The sequence below is a fragment of the Schistocerca gregaria genome, chromosome 6 (genome assembly GCF_023897955.1).
Source record: "Schistocerca gregaria isolate iqSchGreg1 chromosome 6, iqSchGreg1.2, whole genome shotgun sequence".
NCBI classification, from domain to species: Eukaryota; Metazoa; Arthropoda; class Insecta; order Orthoptera; family Acrididae; genus Schistocerca; species Schistocerca gregaria.
Genome location: NC_064925.1, coordinates 39,919,043 through 39,943,288, shown reverse-complemented (window position 1 = coordinate 39,943,288; position 24,246 = coordinate 39,919,043). Strand labels below are relative to the sequence as shown.

The following is a 24,246-nucleotide window of genomic DNA, read 5'->3' as shown; positions in this document are numbered from 1 at the left end:
ACCTGCTTGAAAAAGCATGGTCTTTCTAAAATTTTGCTGTGTATGTCGTCCATTTTTCAACTTAAATTCAATATTCATATACCAAATAAAAACAGACATTTCCATGATTCTAGTTATGTACAACACATTGCTCTTTGTCATGTGATGTAATCAGAATACGAACTCAAAGTAAGGGGTCAGTCATTATGAAATGGACAATAGTTCCCGGAACACCAGTGATGAGAACATGGCCCAAACACATCCTTGTATTTGCTTCACACATTCTTGGACTTGATCTCTGTTAACACATCCCCCCTCCTTTCCTCATTATACTTATATGTAATTCTTAATTGCACTATTCATCCTTTTTTCCCTGTAATCTACCTATACTTCTCATTCTGTGTTTATCATCTGTGGACAAAGGCTGGCACAATGCTTAACAATGTATCATCTCTGATCTACACTCGTTGCTGCCTCCTCCTTTATCTTTGTCTACCCTAATCCTCACTACCAGTGTATTTCTCTCATCCTGGGATCTGAGCAACCTTTGTTTACTATTTTTAATCTTTGAAAATTTATTCATCTCTTCGTAATGAAAGAACTGTTAGTACCAAAAGCTAAATAAATTAATAGGTCACTTTTAATAGCTATCGGAAATACTCCACATTTCATGTGTTGAAGGTTAACAGTTGTCAACATAAATCTTTGCATTTATTTTTCATCCAAAATATTCAATTACAGTAGAACTTTGATTTTACATTCTCTGATTTTACGTTTTTCACTATTCTACGCCATAAATTTGTAGCCCCTGTGAAAAACCCATAAGATCAATGTTAAAAATTCCCCAATTTTACATTTCTTCCTAGTAAGGCTTTCCTCAATTTTAACTGCTACTAGATCTCTCACTTGACTTCGCCCCATATTGTTCCTATTGATATTTGATGTGACTGAACGAGTTGTCAGTGGCACAAAAGGCACCATGGGTGTTGGTGGAGTTAAGAGAATTTTTTAGGCCATTGTGAAGAGGCGAGATGTAAGAGAGAAAATGCTCACATAATCCACGATCGGTGTTGCCAACACAACTTGCCACAATTAGCAACGTGGTGCAATCATAAGACAACTACTGCTATTTTACAGCGGTAATGGAAAAATAAGGCAGTCAACACAAAGTGCTCCAGACTGAGCGAATATGTGATGAGGAGGGCCCGCCACCACTTTATCTTCTGTCACTTATAACCCAGCCTCATCTACTTGCACGTATTTCTGATGTACTGCATTCAGCAATACTATCAATCTTCAACCTTTTAAATTCAAACACTGAGTCCTGAAGAATATTCTCAGGCATAGCTGAGGACACGTCGTCCATTTCTGGCTAGTCAACTTTTATTGACTGGTGACTTGTTAAGTCACCCAATTGCCAGTTCAGTCACCACACCACAATAATACATGTAAAATGAGATTATTACTGGTGGAGAGAGGAACTCGCCCTTCGGCACAGGAGTGTTTGTAGGGATGAAAGGATTTTGTGAAGTACTGAAAATATGCTTTTCATGCAGATGATGTGTGCTTTGACAGAAATTTCACATGGAAATAGAACAAAGGTTTTGTGAGAGCACATTTTAAAGACTTTCGCATTCAAACCTGACATGATGCAGTTGCAATAACTATATATATACTTTGCACCACACACAACACACACTATAGATTGTAAAGATTGGCAGCAGTAATAGAGGACATGAAGCAAAACTGTAACACCTAAGCTGTCTTTCAGATTTACATTTTGCACAGTGTATGGAAATTCATTGATCAGACTTCTAAAAAGCTTATAACATCAACTGGGGCAGTAAACTGATTTTTTTCATGTCTCTGTTTCTCTCTTTGAACCTAAAATAACATTTTAACGTTGGTGAGCAGATTAAGTGCAGCTTGTAAGAAAAGTATTAAACAGTAACAGCAATGGTGATGATGTATGTCATTAAGCAGATATCCGCATTTATCATTATAGTTTTTTGCTTTAATTCAACATGTTCATGAATTTTTGCTTCGATGATCTCTCAAAAATGTGCATTTTTGAATGTATAATTTGTGGCTGTAGCATGTCAGCAAACAGCTGAATTAACTTGTACCCAGACACCAATTTCATTTTTTGATGAGTTTTCACTTGCTGTTAACATATCTGTGATTTTTTGAAAACTGATGATATTAGTTACCACAAATGTTTCTGTAAACCTTGTATTGTGTATTTAATTTGCTTCACTTAGATATATTGTTTACAAAATATTGGAGAGGATTTCTGTTTTTAATCATATATGCCAATTACATGTGTTTTTGCTCATATTTTTGGGGATTTAAACATTTTTCTGGAGTATGCATTTTCCTAAATTTTGCATTTTTTACGTCTGCATCACACAAAAATGAAAAATAGGGGTTTCATTGTACATAGTTTTTAGCTTTATTTAAAAACATGCAATGAACCAAATGAAGCAGACAAAAGGCAGTACAGACATCTAAAAAATGAGACTGACAGAAAATGCAAAATAGCAAAGAAGCTATGGCTGGAGGAGAAATTTCAAATCTGTAAAATCATGTAAGGGTATGGGAAACATAGAAGCTACATACAGTAATATCAGAGAGGCTTTTGAAGAAATGAGAAGTAGTTGTATGGACAGCGAGATTTCGGGTAGCAAATCTGTAATGAGCAAAGAACAGAAGGGCGAAAAAGGGAAGGAATATATAGAAGAGCTATACAAAGGAAATAAATCTGAAGAAAAGTATAGAAAGGGAAGAAGAAGTTGATGATGTGGAGCTGGCTGATGCACAACTGCAAGAAAAATTTGACAGAGCACTAAAATACCAAACAAGGAACCTGGGTAAAATGACATTTTCTATGAATTATTAAGATACATATGAGAACCAAGTATCATTTGGTAAACAAGATATATGAGACAAGCAAATACCCTCAGACTTCAAAAAGAACGCAGTACCTTCAGTACCAAGAAAGGAGGATGATGAAAGGTATTAATATTACTAAACTACCACTTTAATAAGTCACAAGCACAACATAGTAACCTCGTCTGCCTACAGAACACTTGAAAGACTGGCAGAAGCCATGGCCATACAAATTATCATAGAAAGTACACAGAAGAAAGACAAACCAACATTTATAACATTTGTTGACTTTAAAAAGCTTTTGACAGTGCTTAATTTAATACACTCTTGAACAATGTGAGGTTATGAGGGATAAAATACAGGAAGTGAAAGATTATCAGACGTTTGTACAGAAATCAGATAGCAGTTGTAAAAGTCAAAATACTTCAAATGGAGGAAACATTTGAGAACAGAATATAACATGTTAATGGACCATACTCCATGTTATTCAATCTGTACATAGAGCAAGCAGTACAAGAAAGCGAGGAGAAATTTGGAAATATAATGTAATTGGATGCATAAAAAATCTACTCACCAAGCAGTGGCAGAACACACATATAAAAGGTATTACAGTCTGGTAGCTTTCGGAGCCAGTGGCTTAGACTAGTGAGTTTTAGGAAAAGGGGTAGATTTCAGAAAAGTTATCCAGAACCTCAGGTCTTACCAGACAGGATGGAAATGGAAGTCAGCCCTGATCCAGTGTCCTGGGTGACTTTTTCAAACTCCATCCCTTTTCCTAAATCTCACCAGTCCTTTTCCTTCACCTCTCTTCCTTTCCCTTCAGAAATGACAGGCTATATAGTTGGTGATAACATGTTTGTTGCTGTTAGAAGAAGTTTATCTTATAGCGAAATTGAAGTATATAGTTCCTGTGAGTTAGTACGGGTAGAAGTCATTCTTGCCAAACTGAATAAAATAACAATTGGATGCCTTTACCGACCTTCCAACTCAAATGATACAATTGCTGAAAGGTTCAAAGAAAATTTGAGGCTAATTTCAAACATGTAGTCAACACATACAATTATAGCTGGTGGTGACTTCAATTTACCATCAATATGTTGGCAAAAATACATGTTTAAATCTGGAGATAGACATAAAACAACATCTGAAATTTTGTGCAAATGCCTTCTCTCAATATTATTTTGAGCAATTAATTCATGAGCCCACTCAAATAGTAAATGGTTGTGAAAACACACTTTACCTCTTAGCAACAAATAATCCTGAGCTAGTAACAAGCATCAAAATGGGTACAGGGGTTAGTGAAAACAGGGCCGCCATAACAAGACTGAATACCATAGCTCCCAAACCCACCAAAAATAAACTAAATGTATGTCTAATCAAAAAAGAAGATAAAAATGGTTTGATGCCTTCCTGAGAGACAATCGCCACTCCTTCCACATTAACAATGTGAGTGCAGACCAGATGTGGCTTGGATTCAAAGAAATAGTATCAACAATTGAGAGATTTGTATCAATTAAATTAACAAATGATGCAGCTGATCCCCCATGGTACACAAAACAGGTCAGAACACTGTCGCACAAACAATGATAAAAGTGTGCCAAATTTAAATGTACACAAAATTCTAAAGACTGGTGATCTTTTACTCATGCTCAAAATTTAGTGCAGACTTCAATGCAAGATGCTTATAATAGTTTTCACAACAAAACCTTGTCTTGAAGCCTGGCAGAAAATCCAAAGAGATTCTGGTTGTATGTAAGGTAGTCTAGCAGCAAGACACAATCAATGCCATCTCTGTGCAATAGCAATGGAAATACTATTGATGACAATGTTGTTAAAGCAGAGTTACTAAACACAGCCTCCCAAAATTCCTTCCCCACAAAAGACGAAGTAAACATCCCCCAATTCAAATTGAGAACAGATGCCAACATGAGCAGCTTAAAAGTGTATATTATCTGTGTAATGAAGCACCTTAAATCACTTAATGAAAGCAAGTCTTCCAGTCCAGACTGTATACCAATTAGGTTCCTTTCAGAGTATGCTGATGCAATAGCTCCATATTCAACAATCATATATTTATTACCTCAAGGACAATGCTCTATTGATACACAGACATTTAGAAAACATTGTTCTTATGAAACACAATTAGCTCTTTCCTCAGACGAAGTGTTGAGTGCTATCAACAAGCGATTTCAAATGGTTTCATATTTATAGATTTCGAGAAGGGTTTTGACACCAACCTCACAAGCGTCTTGTAATCAAACTGTGTGCTTATGGAATATTGTTATGAGACTGAATTTGTAATTTCCTGCCAGAGAGGTCACAGTTCAAAGTAACTGACAGAAAGTCATCAAGTAAAACAGAAGTGACTTCTAGTGTTTACCAAGGTAGTGTAATGGGCTCTCTGCAGTTCCTTATCTATATAAATGACTTAGGAGACAATCTGAGGTGCCATCTTACACTGTTCCTAGATGATGTTGTCATTTATCATCTAGTAAAATCATAAGAAGATCAAAACAAACTGAAAAACCATTTAGAAAAGAGATCTGTGTGGTATGAAAATTGGCAATTGACCATAAATAATGAAAAGTGTGAGGTCATCCACATGAATGTTAGAAGGAATCCATTAAATTTTGGTAAGATGATAAATTAGTCAAATCTAATCACTGTAAATTCAACTAAATACCTAGGAATTACAAATACAAAAAACTAACACTTAGAAGTTGCAATAGATCTACTAAAGAGACTGTCTGCACTACTCTAGCCTGTCCTCTTTTAGAGTATTGCTATATGGTGTGGGAATCTTACCCAATAGGATTAACACAGTACATCTAGAAATTTCAAAGAAATTGAGAAATAGGGGACAGAGTGTCACAGGCTTGATACAGGATTATGGATGGACCTAATTAAAACAAAGGCTTTTCTTGCTTCAGTGGGATCTTCTCACGAAATTTCAGTCACCAAATTTCTCTTCCATACGAGAAAATATTTTGTTGATTACAACCTACATAGGGAGAAACTATCATCATCATAAAACATGGAAAATCAGAGCTCACACAGAATGATATTGGAGCTCATTTTTTTCCATGCACTGTGCAAGAATCGAATAACAGAGAACTACTGAGAAGGTAATATGATGAACTCTCTGTCAGCCACTTTAGTATTTTTTGCAGAGTATCCATGTAGATGTATTTGTCTATTTTGAAAAGAGGTTATAAATAACCTAAAATCAATAAGACTAAAACAAGGGTAATTGACTGAAGCTGAATTATATCAGGTGATGCCAAATCATTTAAGTTAGGAGATGTAACATTAAAAGTATTTGATGAGTTATGCTACTTGAGCGCCAAATCAGTTGATGAAGGCATGAGAAAACAGAAAATAAAATGCAGATAGGCAGTAGCAAGTATAGCTTTTTTGAAAAGCAATAATATGTTAACATTTAATTTAAATTTAAGTGCAATGAAGTCCTTAATAAAGCTATTTCTTTGTCGTATAGCCTTATATGAAGGCAAAATGTGGATTATAAACAGTACAGGCAAGAGAGAAAAGAAGAATATGGAAGAATGCTTTATATTAGTTTGGTAGATTAAGTAGCTACTGAGGAGGCATTGAACTGAATTGGGATGAAAGATTTTTATGCCAAAATTTCAATTTGGGATAACATGATAGGAAACATATCACAGGCTGAGATTTATTAGAAGAATCCCTAGGATGTGAAGTCTACCCATAAACAATATGGCTTACAAATCCTTCATCTGACTAATACTTAGGTATTGATTCTCAATCTTGGAGCCTTATGTTGTAGGCTTGACATAGATACACAGAAACACAGCATATTTCATCTGTGGTTCCTTTCGTAAGAGCCACAGAGATTGTCATCTGCTTCCAGTCGGAAGGTGCTGCAAAAGAGTTTTTGTTTATCTCAGTATGGTTTATTGTTTAAATTCTGACAGTGTATGCTCCTAGGATTCGACTAACACATTCCACCTATATGTATTTTATGAAAATATGAAGGTAAAATTACAGAGATCAAGATCACACAGAAGCTTACCAACAGTAACTGTTCCCACAATCCATTCACAACTAAAACAGCAAGGTGTTGAAGTGTCTGCAGTATAGTAAGTACCCTCCACTATGCACAATACTGTGGCCAGCAGAGTATAGATGCAGGTGCAGATCTTGAGTCATGAGGTAATGCTTAATATGGTAACAGAGGGAAGTGTGTGTGGGAGGGAGAGTGTAAGAACTGTAGAGAGAGACCAAGGCTTGATTTCAGTCTGTAGATTCAAATATATGTACGTTGCAGTATGCAGTAGGCTTTAGAAATGAGAACACTTCCACAGGGTAGACTAGCATTCAGAACTGCATCAAACCAGAGGACACCAACAGTGCATTAACATGACATGCCTTTCACTCAGTGATAATAAATGCACAGCTTTAGAACATTTATAGAGTGAAAAACATTTTTCCTAATGCCCTGAATGTATCTCAGTTAATGATATTGAAATTATAATCCAGTTTGTCCAAAACTAATAACATCAATGAATTACAAAGGGATTTTCATATTTTCACAGTGACAACGATTTTTTTATTTTGTTACAAACACCAGCCTCAGCAAAAGCAGGGTGGTTCCCCTTATTACCCCTCAGTTACAATATGTCGGCAATGGCTGCGCAATCACTGTCTGCACATATGCATACACCATAATGACTCTAAAATGCAAACATTTGGGGTTAAACTTGTCTGGTATGAGACGTTCCTGGAGGGTGGAGGGAGGGGGGAGGGGGGGAGGAGGTGGAGGAGGGGAGGGGGGGGGGGGAGGCCGCCACTCTGGGCCGAACTGCACAATAATCCTGAGTCCGTTGTGGGGTGGTGGTGAGGTAGGTGGACTGCTGTGCCTTTTGTGGGGTTGTGAACCACTGAGGCCTCTGGCGGGATGAAGCTCTCTGACGTTTCTTGCTACCTGTTATTATTATTTATTTTTAAGTGTTTTTCCACTATATCACCTGAAAAAATTGTGGACTGATCAAGACAGTGAATAAGTTTAATGCCAAGGATAAGCGAGATATTATTCTCCAAGGACTAATCAATGTTCCCCCACTAAAAAACTGCAAGAAATGCTTGTTTGATGAAGATATTCAAATAAAAAGTAAGTCAAAGATTTGCAAAATCCAATCAAATATCTTCCAAGTACCATATTGTATTGTTCAATAATTGTCATTGAGTGCTTGAAGTGTCAAGAGGTAGATATCCAAATAAGAAGAGAATCCTTCTTAAAGGATAATTCCAAATGTGCTACAACCACTGAACTTATTGTCCACAAGAAAAGACCCCCAAAACTAAAAAAAAAAAAATGAATGTTGTCTGATCAACATGCAAAGAAAATGAAAAAGTATCTGCAGTGTGCTTTGATTACACGCAAAATCTTCCCCCATCTTGTTTGCCTAGACAAGAGGTCTGTTATTAGCCAGCTATGGCTAAACGAATTTTGCATTCACAATTTCAAAACTGGAAAAGCAACTTTTTACTCGTACTGAAAAGGAAGGGCAAAAAGGTCCCAATGAAGTTTGCTCTTTTTAAGTGAAGCAGAACAGCTTAATCTATTCTGTGATGGTTACCTAGGCAAAAACCTTAACAATAGCAAAATAGAATTCTTATTCCCATTGTCATGAAGAGAAGGTTTTCAAAAATAATACCGTACTTTGTTGAAGGCAACCATTCCTTCAAAGACTGTAACCGAGATTTTGCGATGGTGAAAAGGAAAATTCAACATCAGGACATGATTTATTCTCCTCAACAGTACGAGATATCATTGAAAGGTCATCAAATTTGAGTGAACTGAATGTAAAGCATGCTGCTCATCAAGATGTGGCAGCATTCAATATTTGGTGTCCCACATCCTTCAAAAACAAAGTCCTTTCAACTGAAAGTTTTGGCCAAGCAACCCCTAACAAAGAAAAATCTAATTTTGCAGTGAATAAGTATTATGAATTTCAATTTACAAGTCAGGTACCAGGAACTGTAATTGTGAAACCCCTTGCAGATTGCATAATAGAGGAGCAATTTCGCTTACTAAGGAAATAATGAACTGGCTTATTGCTATTCATCCGAGATCCATCTAATAATCCATCTTAAGCTGGGAAAATTCCCATAATTGTTGAGAAAATCGAAGATTTAAATAAGTTGTATCAATACATAGGAGATACACACAAGGAATTTGATGATGAGATTTACCTTTGGCCTGCCACCATGAATGATGAAGCTTCTGAAGAATTCTAAAACAAAGTTCATTTTATTGTGTGGAATTCCCAGAACCATCGCACTGTTTTCACAGTTTTTTCAGTTTATTTGTGAGAGAACATAAGACTCATTTGGAGATTTTTGTAATATTGCAAATACAAATACTCTTTATATACAACCTAAAAAAAGTGCATTTTGAAAACAAGCCATCTCTCTCATGAAAAATTAATTTCCTTGTGCACAAGAAAAGGTTAAAACTGCCCAAAATAACATTTTTATTCCTAACTAGACAACTGTTAACAGAAAAAAGATTCATCACAATTCTGCAAAATGTAAGCATTATAATATGGTTTTTCTTTCTCCTGTAAAATTTGGAAAACTGGAGATGACCCCTTTTCAAAATGGCCAATTCAAATACACACATAAGTAAATAAATGTAATACCTTTTGCATGTTTGAATTCAATAAGATAACGCTTGATTGGAGACTTTCCATCATATGGTGCGGCCCAAGACAACTGAACAGATCGGCCAGATTTATCCAGAACTTTCAAGCCATCAGGTACTTCAGGAACCTCTGTCAAAAAATCAACACTGTTGCATGTACTTGTACAGAATGCAGGTGTGTGTCCAACACAAAACAGTATCTACTGCTTCCAGCTATCAGCATTACTACAGCAAACATTACCTTGAACAATCATATTTATGCTTGTATCATCACTCCCAAATGCATTTGTAGCAACACATGTGAACAGAGCAGAATCCTCTCTCTCAGTTCGTTTTATGCTCAGGTCAGACAAAACACCATTAGGAAGTATTTCCTCTCTGATCGTGTATCTGTGAAATGGTATTGCAGTAACAGCAATTGAGAAATAACCACAAAGTAAAAGTTCACATTAGTATAATATATTCTGAACACACTGCTAAACTGAATGTTCTAGAGAACAGAATAGTTACATACCTTCACTTACAAAGTATCTTATACAAATAATAACAATGTTAAGAAAAATTCACTAAATGTCTTAAAATGTTCTTTATTACTGAAAATTTGTTTCTAAGTTGCTTTATTAAGGCATTAAGCAGTGTTTAATCCCTCCTACCAAGATATATCATTATCATATTATATGTTTATTATTAGTCTTCAATTTTCTGGGAAGATGAAAAGACCACTGAGAATTACCACTACCGGTCACATACTTTGTCAACTATTGTATTGCTTATTTATTTAGTGACATGTTTCGAGTGTTATACCTCACCTTCAGGCTAAATGACATTACAAAACAACTTTACAATAAGGTCATATTGATGTCACAAAGTGAGTGACTGTTACAAAACATTTTCCTGCAATCATCAGTCCAACTTCCAAAGCGACATTGCCTCTTACTAAGTTTTCTCTTTTTCCACAGGATTACCACAGCATTTACGAAAACACTATGTAGCATCAGTATGACCTTATTGTAAAGTTGTTTTTGTAATGCCATTTAGCCTGAAGATGAGGTATAGCCCTCGAAACATGTTGCTAAATAAATAAGTAATACACTAGTGGACAAAGTCTGTGATTGGTAGTATTAAATTAAAAAAATGTTTACCAGTGAGAATATCTGATGAATAGAATCAACAGCACTACAACCATTTTTCAGTGAGGTTCTTGTTTCAACTTTTGTTTGTCAGCATGAACTGCAGTAAGAAACACAGTGGACTGCAACTTATAAAGGAAAATACACTTGAGAAAACTATAAAATTTCAAAGAAATAGAACAGCTGATCATCACTTACGATTAGAAGTAAAAATTCCAGTGCTGCTGATAGACACATTTAAAAGTGGAAAACTTGTCCCATATAGTAGCTCTAAAGAGCTACTAGTTCCTTCCTCTGGGACACGATGACTAATGTTAGAGAGGAGGATCAGATTCTTTCACATCCTGGGATGTTCTAAGAACGAGGGGAAACTGGATTGAAGGGGAAAGTGTCAGAGAGAGTAGGTTAAACACACCATATTCATAAGCACTGGGCCATGATGTTAACCATTAACAGAGATTCACTCTGCACATTTTATGTACAAATGATCAGCATCAAACTGGCTGTGTGCATGAATGGACAAACAAGAACTGGTCTTGAGGGCATCCAGTACCCAGGTGCTGAACATCTCTACAGCATGACTAACATGACCCTAGTGCCTGCTACACTATGTAGGTTAATTAGATTATCCCACCACATACTAGTTTATTTGACTTCCACAGGTCAGAACATCCTTCTCTACAATTATCCTCACATGCCACCAACCTCATGGCCTTCATCTCTATTATCACACAATACCCACTTTCCACTCATTATAATACATTTTACTTGTTTACTTATTCAGTTACTTTCTTTATTGCTTCACTGCTGTCATCGTTAATGTTTCTCAAAACAAGAGTTCTGTCAATTGTGTGGTTACTGTTGTTCACAGTGTAGGTAGATTTGTACTGTAGTAGTAGTAGTAGTAGTAGTAGTGAGTACTTGGCAGGTAGAGACAGAAGTAGGTCTTACTATACACTGGGTCTGCGATATGGAGTTAACACCCAATTGCAAAGTCTGTGGAACAAAAGTGTGATTCCACTATTTAGTGGTGACTCTGACTTTACACATTTGTACTATTACATTGAGTGGTGCCCAAATGTAATGTCCATAGGCCAAGAGTGTGAACATTTTGATACGTTATTTTGTTCCTGTTGGTGTCCCCTTATACGTTTAGGACTGTATCTAACATTAAGTCATTTCATGATGTTGCTTATGAAGTCTTTAATTTACTTGTTATACTCTAGTGCCTCCCCCTCCCTCCCAAAAGAACCGCGGACCTTGCCGTTGGTGGGGAGGCTTGCGTGCCTCAGGAACACAGATAGCCATACCGTAGGTGCAACCACAATGGATGGGTATCTGTTGAGAGGCCAGACAAACATGTGGTTCCTGAAGAGGGGCAGCAGCCTTTTCAGTAGTTGCAGGGGCAACAGTCTGGATGATTGACTGGTCTGGACTTGTAACACTAACCAAAACGGCCTTGCTGTGCTGGTACTGCAAACGGCTGAAAGTAAGGGCAAACTACAGTCTCAATTTTCCCCGAGGGCATGCAGCTTTATGGTATGGTTAAACGATAATGGCGTCCTCTTAGGCAAAATATTCCAGAGGTAAAATAGTCCCACATTCGGATCTCCGGGCAGGGACTACTCAGGAGAACATCGTTATCAGGAGAAAGAAAACTGGCGTTCTACGGATCGGAGCATGGAATGTCAGATCCCTTAATCGGGCAGGTAGGTTAGAAAATTTAAAAAGGGAAATGGATAGGTTAAAGTTATACATAGTGGAAATTAGTGAAGTTCGGTAGCAGGAGGAACAAGACTTGTCACGTGAGTACAGGGGTATAAATAACAAAATCAAATAGGGGTAATTCAGGAGTAGGTTTAATAATGAATAAAAAATAGGAGTATGGGTAAGCTACTACAAACAGCATAGTGAACGCATTATTGTGGTCAAGATAGACACGAAACCCACGCCTACTACAGTAGTACAGGTTTATATGCCAACTAGCTCTGCAGATGACGAAGAAATTGAAGAAATGTATGATGAAATAAAAGAAATTATTCAGATAGTGAAGGGAGATTAAAATTTAATAGTCATGGGTGACTGGAATTTGGTAATAGAAAAAGGGAGAGAAGGACATGTAGTAGGTGAATATGGATTGGGGCTAAGAATTGAAAGAGGAAGCCACCTGATAGAATTTTGCACAGAGCACAACTTAATCATAGCTAACATTTGGTTCAAGAATCATAAAACAAGGCTGAATACATGGAAGAAGCCTGGAGATACTGACAGGTTTCAGATAGATCATAAAATTGTAAGACAGAGATTTAGGAAACAGGTTTTAAATTGTAAGACAGTTCGAGGGGCAGATGTGGACTCTGACCACAATCAATTGGTTATGAACTGCAGATTAAAACTGAAGAAACTGCAAAAAGGTGGGAATTTAAGGAGATGGGACCTGGATAAACTGACTAAACCAGAGGTTGTACAGAGTTTCAGGGAGAGCATAAGGGAACAATTGACAGGAATGTGGGAAAGACATACAGTAGAAGAAGAATGGGTAGCTTTGAGAGATGAAGTAGTGAAGGCAGCAGAGGATCAAGTAGGTAAAAAGACGAGGGCTAGTAGAAATCCTTGATTAACAGAAGAAATATTGAATTTAATTGATAAAAGGAGAAAATATAAAAATGCAGTACATGAAGCAGGCAAAAAGGAATACTAAAGTCTCAAAAATGAGAGCGACAGAAAGTGCAAAATGGCTAAGCAGGGATGGCTAGAGGACAAATGTAAGGATATAGAGGCTTATCTCACTAGGGGTAAGATAGATACTGGCTACAGAAAATTAAAGAGACCTTTGAAGAAAAGAGAACCACTTGTATGAATATCAAGAGCTCAGATGGAAACCCAGTTCTAAGCAAAGAAGGGAGAGCAGAAAGGTGTTTCTTCTTCCGTATCCAGATGCACCAGAAAGGTGGAAGGAGTATACAGAGAGGCTATACAAGGGCAATGTACTTGAGGACAGTATTATGGAAATGGAAGAGGATGTAGATGAAGATGAAATGGAAGATATGATACTGCGTGAAGAGTTTGACAGAGCACTGAAAGACCTAGGTCGAAACAAGGCCCCGGGAGTATACAACTTTCCATTAGAACTACTGACAGCCTTGGGAGAGCCAGTCCTAACAAAACTCTACCATCTGGTGAGCAAGATGTATGAGACAACTGAAATACTCTCAGACTTCAAGAAGAATGTAATAATTCCAATCCCAAAGGAAGCAGGTGCTGACAGATGTGAAAATTACCGAACAATCAGTTTAAGAAGTCAAGGATTGAAAACACTAATGTGAATTCTTTACAGACAAATGGAAAAACTGGTATAAGCCGACCTCGGGGAAGATCAGTTTGGATTCCGTAGAAATATTGGAACACATGGGGCAATACAGACCCTACGACTTATCTTAGAAGATAGATTAAGGAAAGGCAAACCTACGTTTCTAGCATTTGTAGACATAGAGAAAGCTTTTGACAATGTTAACTGGAACACTCTCTTTCAAATTCTGAAGGAGGCAGGGGTAAAATACAGGGAGGAAAAGGCTGTTTACAATTTGTACAGAAACCAGATGGCAGTTATAAGAGTCGAGGGACATGAAAGGGAAGGGAGTGAGACAGGGTTGTAGTCTCTCCCCGATGATATTCAATCTGCATATTGAGCAAGCAGTAAAGGAAACAAAAGAAAAGTTCGGAGGAGGTATTAAAATGCATGGAGAAGAAATAAAAACTTTGAGGTTTCCCAATGACATTGTAATTCTGTCAGAGACAGCAGGGGACTTGGAACAGCAGTTGAACGGAATGGATAGTGTCTCGAAAGGAGGATATAAGATGAACATCAACAAAAGCAAAATCAGGATAATGGAATGTAGTCGAATTAAGTCGGGGGATGCTGAGGGAATTAGATTAGGAAATGAGACACTTAAAGTAATAAAGGAGTTTTGCTATTTGGGGAGCAAAATAACTGATGATGGTCAAAGTAGAGAGGGTATAAAATGTAGACTGACAATGGCAAGAAAAGCGTTTCTGCAGAAGAGAAATTTGTTAACATCGAGTATTGATTTAAGTGTCAGGAAGTCGTTTCTGAAAGTATTTGTATGGAGTGTAGCCATGTATGGAAGTGAAACATGGACGATAAATAGTTTAAACAAGAAGAGAGTAGAAGCTTTCGAAATGTGGTGCTACAGAAGAATGTTGAAGATTAGATGGATAGATCATATAACTAATGAGGGGGTACTGAATAGGATTGGGGAGAAGAGAAGTTTGTGGCACAACTTGACTAGAAGAAGGAATCGGTTGGTAGGACATGTTCTGAGACATCGAGGGATCACCAATTCAGTATTGAAGGGCAGCGTGGAGGGTAAAAATTGTAGAGGGAGACCAAGAGATGAATACACAAAACAGATTCAGAAGGATGTAGGTTGCAGTAGGTACTGGGAGATGAAGAAGCTTGCACAGGATAGAGTAGCATGGAGAGCTGCATCAAACCAGTCTCTGGACTGAAGACCACAACAACAACAACAACTCTAGTGCCCAGCTTGCTCAAGAACTAGAGCTGAGCAATAAGTTTTGAGTTGTCAGGTCTGTAGAATATTCTGATTTGTTGTGTAAGGTATATATTGTTTTATAAAGTTTTTGTTGAAATAAGCCCTAAGTTGCAAACTTTGTATAATATTCTGTTCTTGTGATTTGTTGTGAAAGGAATTTATTGTTTTAATACTTCTTTTCCAGCAAAATAATCCTGTGCCTGCACTCTCCCCAGACCAAATCAGACTCCACACAAATTCTATACTACAACTGGTAGCAGAGTACGGTCGCACATTGTGCCAGCACGGAGCACGTCACGCTAGTGTAACCTTGGAAGCTGTCTTGCTTTTCCCATGTGCTGCTGCAGGTATGGCCAATGACAAGGTGCCAGTATAGCATGGCTACAAGAGCCAAAATAATCCCACATTTGCACTACCCCAGTCCAGGCCCCACTCCACCCAAAATCTATGATGTGGTACAGTTCTCAAACAACATATAATAATTATGCAGCAGCATGTTTTGATAATTCGCTTCAGTGATATGGAATTTGTGGCAGTAGCTAGATGATGCATCCACACATGCAATTGTGCACGCCCATAGGCATGCAGAAATATGCAGAAATTTAAGAGTGGGTTGAAATTAAATATACAAGGGTGTGCTGAAAACTAATGCCTCCATATTTTTATGCAAAAACTCTTGAAGATTTTTTAATACAACAAACTTTACTAACACTTATACCTTTATTCTTTGCATCTACATATTTATTTCTCAATAAAGCCAACCTGGTGACAAACAAATTTCTCCCAATGACATACCATTTTGTTGATGCTGTCACTGTATTGTTGACTGAGAAACCACCTCACCTCTGCTTGTACTGCTTCATCACAATCAAGTGAAATATTCCAAAGGGTTCTTTAAACTTGGGGAACAATGGAAAATTGGATGGGACCAAGTCAGGACTGTATGGAGGATGACTGATGACAGCGGACCCAAGGTGTCAGGTTGTAGATTTCACAGCACTCATGTGGGGTCTGACATCGTTATACTGTAGCAGAGGCTGCTTGATGTGTGGATAAACGCTTAGAATTAATGCTTTCAGTTTTATGATTGTCCTGCTGTCCAGCAACATAAGTAGTTAAATTACACATTGCCATATCACACGCTACAATTCTGAGCCCTCTAGCGGCACAGGCAGCAAAGTTGACCAAGTAACATGCATGACATGTAATATACTGACAAGAGAATAAAAAATTCAGAGGCATTAGTTTTCAGCGCACCTTCATAGCTTCGTGTTTGACTCCTGTTGCATGTTAACACTGGGAACTACAACAGCGTTCCATTTGTTGTTGACTTTTGCATCTTTTTAATCATTTCAACTGAAATCCTGATAGTTTTAAGCATTTCTAAAAATTACTTTACTTTGTCTTTGTCTTTGTGCAGTTCTTACAGTCAAATGAAGATTAATGTTCAGATACAGAGTAACCAATTAATGCTGTATACATGATCAATATCCAGTAATGTTGCATGTTTTACATAACACTAAAAGCTTTGACAAGCCCATGTGGATCTGTAAAGTATTCTTAATCAGTTTCTGGAGTATGCAGAAGTTAGTTAGTGTATCAATAACTACGAGCATAAAAATGTTTTGTTTTTTGTACCTGTTATTGTCACTCTTGGGATCAAGGCGTTTGTTATTCATATTCCACAAGATACCAATTGGTTTTTCACCTCTAGCTTCACATTGCAGGACAGCTGGTTCCCCACGACGTGATGTCTGGTTACGCAATTTGATCTCGAAATGAGGGGGAGCTGTAAAACAGATTTTATTAATATTAGAACCATGAGCTAAGTTACCAATGGCTAAAGAGCTCTGAGACAGGATTCTAGGGAAGGCAGAGGGCTGTGTAGGCTAGAACTAAATTAGAGGGACAAGAGGGAAAAAAATGTGGATCTGAGTTTATTGTGCAAAGAGAATGATCAATTCCGAGTAACCAGGGCTTTCCTATACAGTTATTAATCAGTTCAGAGTAGATGTTCCTTCCACAGAAATGTAAGTCTTTACAGCAGGCTGTTCCAGCTCGGATGTCAATCAGCATACTGCCATGCATCCACTGTTGGGTAAGCTGCTGATGAGTGAGCAGTCAGATAGCTCTGTACTGAAGCCTACACAATTGTAAGCCTTTGCTGAGTACCTGCTGGGCTCCAGAGTCAGCAGATGGCTCATGTACACAGATGAGGCATGAATGCATTTTAGTAGGGCCATCTGGTAAGTAGCCTATACTACAAGTGCCTGTACTTATTGGTGAGCTGACAATTGATTGCAAGTGACTGTGACTCATGGAGCAGCACTGAAACAGCCCGATTTAATGTATATGAATTTGTTCTAATGCAGAGTCTGCTAATAAATATGGGATCAACTAACAGACTACCTGATGACTTTCATCTCGTGTTTTTCAGATGACAGTTCTTTAAAGATCCTTCAAATGTTTTGCCAGCATGACTAGTTGGCACTGTCAAAGATTCGCCCTGTATTGGTGGTGACTGCCAGCGACAGAGAACAAATCTTTGAGAATGCCAGCACCTCCTGCTGGCAAAATGTCAGAAAATTATTACAGAAATGTCAGCTAAAGAGCCTGAGATTAAAGCCACCAGACAATATGCCAATAAGTGGCCACAAAAGCATCAACAATTTTGAACTAGCAGAGTGCCACTATTTCAAATAATTACAAATGAAAAAACTCATATACAGATTTCTCAGGAGATGATAGCTTGAGACAGCCTTAAAGACACCACACTCAGCTACTGGCTATGCATTTATGTTAAGTGAAATACTATCATGGAGCTGTAACTCAGAAGTTGTGCTATAACATCCAACTCTTTGTTTCTCTGTGTATTTGAGGCTTGGTATTTCTTCTTAGCACTTTAATCAATGTCTAAAACAACATTAATTTGTCAAGAGCTTGATTATTGTTTTTATAAACCACACTGTTGGAAAAATTCATAATATTGCACACTAAATATTATAATAATAAACATTATACTTTATATTACTTAAATCTTTTTTCCTACCTTGCACACTGATTAAAATAACAGCAGACAATCCTGACCCAATGCCATTTACAGCTTCACATAAATAATAGCCTTCATTAGTTTTTTGTATGTTATTTATTGACAGTGTTCCATCCTCCACTCTTATATTTGGGTTGTTGGGCTTAAGATCATTATAATCTCCAGGTGTGTCACCTGAAAAAGATTGAAAATAACACTTCACATGCGAAATATTCAGATTTCAGTCAGTTTAATTTAAAAATTTGCAATGTATTTGAGATCTGCTTTGTTTCAAAGACAGATATATTTTTGAATTTTTTATAGACTGGTAAAGAGTTACAAAGTATTTCATTACTGAAATAAGATCTGTATGGTCACCAGTACATCTAAAACATTGTAATATAATCAAATGAATATGTATTACCACAGCTTTCTGTTCACTCTTCTTCACTATAAGCAATAAGTGCATAAATCACGATTAAATTCTGTGCTCACTGACAGCTCACAAATAACAGGATAGAGCTGACAGCATTATATAGCAGTAACTGTCTGACTGTAAAGCATTAGAAAAACATTATAACTGTGAGATGACAAAAGGGCTAGAAGGAAAAATAATAGCGATGAGAAAGTAAATGAATATCATAATCCAGCAAAGAAACAGAAGAAAAATGTAAAGCAGCTATTACTTCTGGATCAGATATATTAACGAGAATGTTAAATCAATGTTACTATACTTAGATGAGGGGGTCACATAGACAAAATTACAATGCATTTTTTGAATTCATCTGCTGTGGCATGCCTATCGTGGGAAACAGTGGTCAAACACCTGCCAGCCACACAATTCAAACACTATCCACTCCACTCGGGTCATGACAGGATCAAAAACTCAGCAAGTAGACCATCAGATTGTGGCGCCAGCAGCCACGCCAAAGTCTCTATTGTCACGCAAAGCTAGCATTGACGTGCATTGACCAAGACTATGTTCTGCTTCTGTGACCCAGCCAAGCAGCCAATCAGAAAGATGTATCATTTGACACATTGAGAACTGAAGCTTGCACAAGGGCAGCAGAAGGCAGTGACTTCACCAGCATGGAATTAATGGAGCTCACTAGAGCTGCCTTCAATATTGCTGACCAGTCCCTTGTCCACCACTGTTCTTCAATAAAGACATCATAGCCTCAGGGGCCGAACTCTGTCAGTGTGAAGGATGGGGTTAAACAACTGTGAGACATGCATTACCATGTTACTGCAAACCAGTCACAAGTTTTGTAAAGCTCATAATGTTCCATTTGCTCTGCAGAACAGGGTCCACACTGAATTTCAATGCCTGCAAGAGGACAGGGCTCTGCCCCCAGCACCCAACAGTAGATCGGCATCCTCCATCGTCTTATGGTATGATCCATGTCTGTGGTGACTTTGAAGTCACCATTGAAGCCCAAGCAGTCCCAATGGACATCAAACGTCCTAAGTTGAAGGTGGGGTATGACTCATCTTTCTGGGTAGCATGTTTGCCAAAATTGACTTAAAGGATGCCTACCTGCAGCTCCCCCTCTAAGAACTTATTAGTGACCAGTAAACTGTTTGAACTTCTCTGATGCAACTGACTGCTTTTCAGCATGTCCAGTGTACCACCTATAGTCCAAATATACTTAGAGCAGTTAATCGGGCAAGTTCCTGGTAAGGCTAACTGTAGGGAGGATACTTTGGTGGCACTAAAAACTGGAGGACATCACTCATAATTTAGAAGTATTGCTCATTATTTTTCAGAAAGTGAATTTACATTGCAATTTGGATGAGTGTGAATTCTTTGTAAAACAAGTGGAGTATTTGGAACAAAGAGTCAGTGTTTCAGGTATCCGCTCCATCCCATCTTACGTGAGGCAGTCCAAAAGCTGCGTACCCCCAAGGACATCTCTCAAATGAAGTTGGTCCTGGATCAAACCAATGACAACTGCCACTTCATCCTTCGGTAGCGCTCAACAGTGGAGTCATTACATCAGCTCTTATAAAAAAACTTACCATGGAAATAGATGGACCAATGCTTACAGTGGCTTCCATAGTATTAAGCAGGCCATTCTCAAACATACTTGCCTAACACAACATGATACAGCAGCGTCAATGGTCCTCACAGGTGAAGCATCTGATTATGGGGTGGGGGCAGTGCTGTTGCACATTGTAAATGGGGTGGAACACCCTATTGCTTTGTTTTTTACACAATGAATCACACATAGATAAATTACAGCCAGGTCGAGGAGGCACTTGCCGTAACATCTGCCATAAAGAAATTCCATGATTTTTCTACACCCATCAGTTCACACTCTTCACAAAACACGAGCCACTCCTTCTGTCCCCATGTCCTTCGGCAGATCTTCCCACTTAGAGTGCTTGACACTTACAACACTGGGCCCTCTTTTTATCAAGTTACTCATACAGCATCCAGTTTCGTTTGACAGTGCACCATACTAATGCGGATCTTCTCTCCTGTTCACCTGTAGGGTAGGATCCCGTCTTCAACAAAGATCCCGAGGTCTGCTGCCACCTGCATATTGCAATGGCGGAAGCCATAAACTACCTTCCTCTTGATGCAAACAACATGAAGCACCAAATAGCACAGCACCATGGCAAGATCTTCAGATGTGCCCAATCTTGGTAGTCAGCCAAGAGAAAGCAACTACAGAACCCGTAACTTCAGTAATTCTTCAGAACATTTCTCTGGAAAACAGCAGTTTTTTAAAATGAGCAAAACAGTCAAACCTTCATTGTTTTGGTTAGCAGTTTCTGTCAGTTATGACCACCTTCAGAACTCATAGAGCAGTTGACATTCATGGAGTTTGTAATGACTGCTCCATTCACTGCCACTGCCTCCCAGCACAGTTGGTGGTTGATTTGGGGGTAGGAACCAAACAGCGAGGCCATAGGTCCCATCGGATTAGGGAAGGATGAGGAAGGAAGTCGACCATGCCCTTTCAAAGGAACTTAGGGAAATCATGAAACGCCTAAATCAGGATGGATGGACATGGGTTCGAACCATTGTCCTACTGAAGTCCCGCGCACTAACCACTGCGCCACCTTGCTCAGTCGCAATGTCATATGAGGTCTGAAGATGCTCAGTAACTGATTGAAACCAGTAACCAAAAAAATTAAGGCTTCTTGACTGTTTATGCTCTTTCAAAGGGCCAGAATTCTGGCCTTCTGCGATCACCACCATGACCTCTCTGCACTACATGTATTGTACTACTCCAAAGGGAAAATGGGCGAACACATGTTGATTCAATAGAGGGCCGTAGAACTACTCCACCAGGGACGCTGAGGTGGGGAGGGGTCTCACAAAACAGCTGGCCAGACATCACAAATACTGGTGAGAAATGGACACAGCATCACAAACTTGACCATAGCTGTTAAGTCCCATAGTGCTCAGAGCCATTTGAACCATCACAAACTTGCTTTCCACTTGTATCACTTGACAGTTGAAGCAAGTGGCCCCTGCACATTGATATTTCTTGTCGCCATCACCAACCCCTTGGTCAAGAATTCACCTGGATTCTGCAGGCCTCTTCCTGGAGACTTTTTGGCTCATTGTGGTAGATGCAGACTCTGGATACTCAATTATCTCAGGATGCCTTCTGCCACTTCCACTGCTACCATCCAGACCTTAGCCAAGATCATTTCCTTAGAGGGTCTCCCAGAAACTATAGTAACAAATAATCGTCCCCAGTTTATTTCCAGAGTTCCAGGAATTCTGTAAAGTTAACAGAATCACATTAGTCTGTACAGCCCCATTCCCCCAGCTTCAAATGCCCTAGCAAAAAGTTTTTTAAGAACTTTCATAGCTCAAATGTCTAAACTCTGCTAGCATCACTCAGTCTCTGATGCCCTCTTAACTTTTTCTATCCACTTACGGGGGACACCTTCATTGGTGGGAGAGGGGAGGTCATTTGCCATGAGACTTGAATGATGCCCGTTATGTTCCCAACGATCCATCATCCATCCAACACTTCCATCACATCAGTCCTTCCACATTCATCGCCACAGGTATGTCCCAAAAGACCCTGTCTGTGCAAATCTATATACCAGGGTTGGGCTATGATACGGCCAAGCCACTGTACAGTGCCTCCTGGGAAGGACCATAGTAGAAATCTCGTATGGTAGAAATCTTGTGTACTGATGTGTTCGGACACAAGCAACATCTTAACCAACTTCACCTATGGCAGGGAATGTCACAATTGGCAGAAAATCTGACACCAGTGTTTTTTTCCAGAAACCCTTGCACCAGAACTGACTCTGTTTACGCAGTGCAGTCAACTGTCCGGCGTTGTTCTTCAAACAAGATGTTGCATCCCTGGCGACTGGACTCTGCCAGCTTGGCGCATCTGGACTTGTCACTGTTCTCTATTTAATTTTTATGCATATTCCTAGTTTTCCTCTTGTTTCCCATTACTTTAATAACTTTGTTTTGTGTAACCATGTAACATCAATTTTGTTGCTCAAGATCAATCCACCTTTTGTTTCCTTTCTTATAACCAAGTTTTTCATTTGAATCCATTTGCTCTGTTATGGGGTGATTCTGCAAAAATTCATATCAATAGATTCCAATTAACTTTGATTTTTTAAAATAATTTTTACATTGTATGTATGTTTGCAGATATTCAGTTGAAAGCAGATAGTATATTATCAACTGAAGACATAAAGTCTGTAAATGAGTCTGCACCCTCATTATGGCAGTTTATTTGTAAAGGTCCACCTTGACTGCAAAAATTGTACACACAACTGTGAAATGTACAATTTTTTTGATAAAGACAGACCATTACAAATAATCATAATATTATTACCCTAGGGAAGCACTTGTTTTCAAAATCTCTGCGACATCAAATTTAGGAAAATCCTCTGCAGCCAAGATTGCTGGTATTTATATTTTATTTTACAATGACCATTTAAACAGAACCTTGCTGTCCTCATTGGATCTTTGGAAAATTCTTATTGACATTCATATGTGTCAGCAAAACAATGAGAACCCTTGTATAAGAATTTTCTGAAGATCTGATATGACAGCAATATTCTGTCAAAACCGTCACTGTGAAATAAAATAAAAATACCAGCAATCTTTGCTGCAGAAGATTCTTCTGTTCATTGATGACAGGGTGCTGTATATGAGCATGCGTAAGCTATACATCAATTTGACAGTTTTCTACTCCTCTACATCAAACTTAATGAAATCAAAGGCTGTGTATCACTCTATTTATATCTATTTGGGTTTCTTGTCAAATCAATGCCAGTACCATTATTTTTACTTGGCTCATTTTTCAGCATATTTTTAAACGTTGTGGATTCTAATTTTCTAATTTTTCTTTTGTTAACAACTTGTGTTTCCCTATGTTGTAACAACATCTGTAATAAATGACTTCACACCATTGCTAATTCATGTTCAAGATACTTTATTCTGACTCCCATTAGAGTAATGTAAATGAAGAATTGTTGCTCAGCTGAAATTAAGTATAGTGCATGCAGTTTCTGACAAGTAATTCTCATACGGTATCTTCATAATAACAATAATCTCCATGGTTACCGACAGTAAAAAGTTGAAAGCTGGTTTACTTTGCTTACCATTTTTTAACTTTTTTATCTCCTAATATGCCACAGTTAGCAAATAATATATTGAACTATCTTCAGTGTCAGTCTCTGAACAATGTGAAGGCCACTGTTCATGTATCTTGAAATTTTAACTCTGACATATCCGTACGTATGCCCCCTCATGCAAAAAGGTATTGTAAAAATTACTCAATGAACTCTCAACAGAAAAACATGTTACACCACTGTATAGAAATGTTAGTAAAATTCTCCACAGTCTATAGAGATACACTTTCAGTAGAACTGAAAAATGTGAGTCGCAAAACCCCAGATATTCAAATATATGTAGAAAGGCTTCCTTATGAGACATTCCTTTTATTCTGTACTGGAATTCCT

General features: G+C 38.1%; 1 protein-coding gene across 24 annotated transcripts in view; it reads right to left on the bottom strand.

The window, feature by feature from the left end:
- Positions 1-24,246, bottom strand: part of LOC126278103 (Down syndrome cell adhesion molecule-like protein Dscam2) — an 810,453-nt gene that overhangs the window by 153,655 nt on the left and 632,552 nt on the right. For all 24 annotated transcript variants that reach the window (XM_049977979.1, XM_049977968.1, XM_049977977.1 and 21 more), the window contains exons 15-18: positions 18,307-18,480; positions 16,896-17,046; positions 9,795-9,943; positions 9,552-9,683 (exon numbers count right to left, since the gene is read on the bottom strand). In XM_049977979.1, coding sequence (XP_049833936.1) covers positions 9,552-9,683; positions 9,795-9,943; positions 16,896-17,046; positions 18,307-18,480 — 606 coding nt within the window. The remainder of the gene's footprint in view (positions 1-9,551; positions 9,684-9,794; positions 9,944-16,895; positions 17,047-18,306; positions 18,481-24,246) is intronic.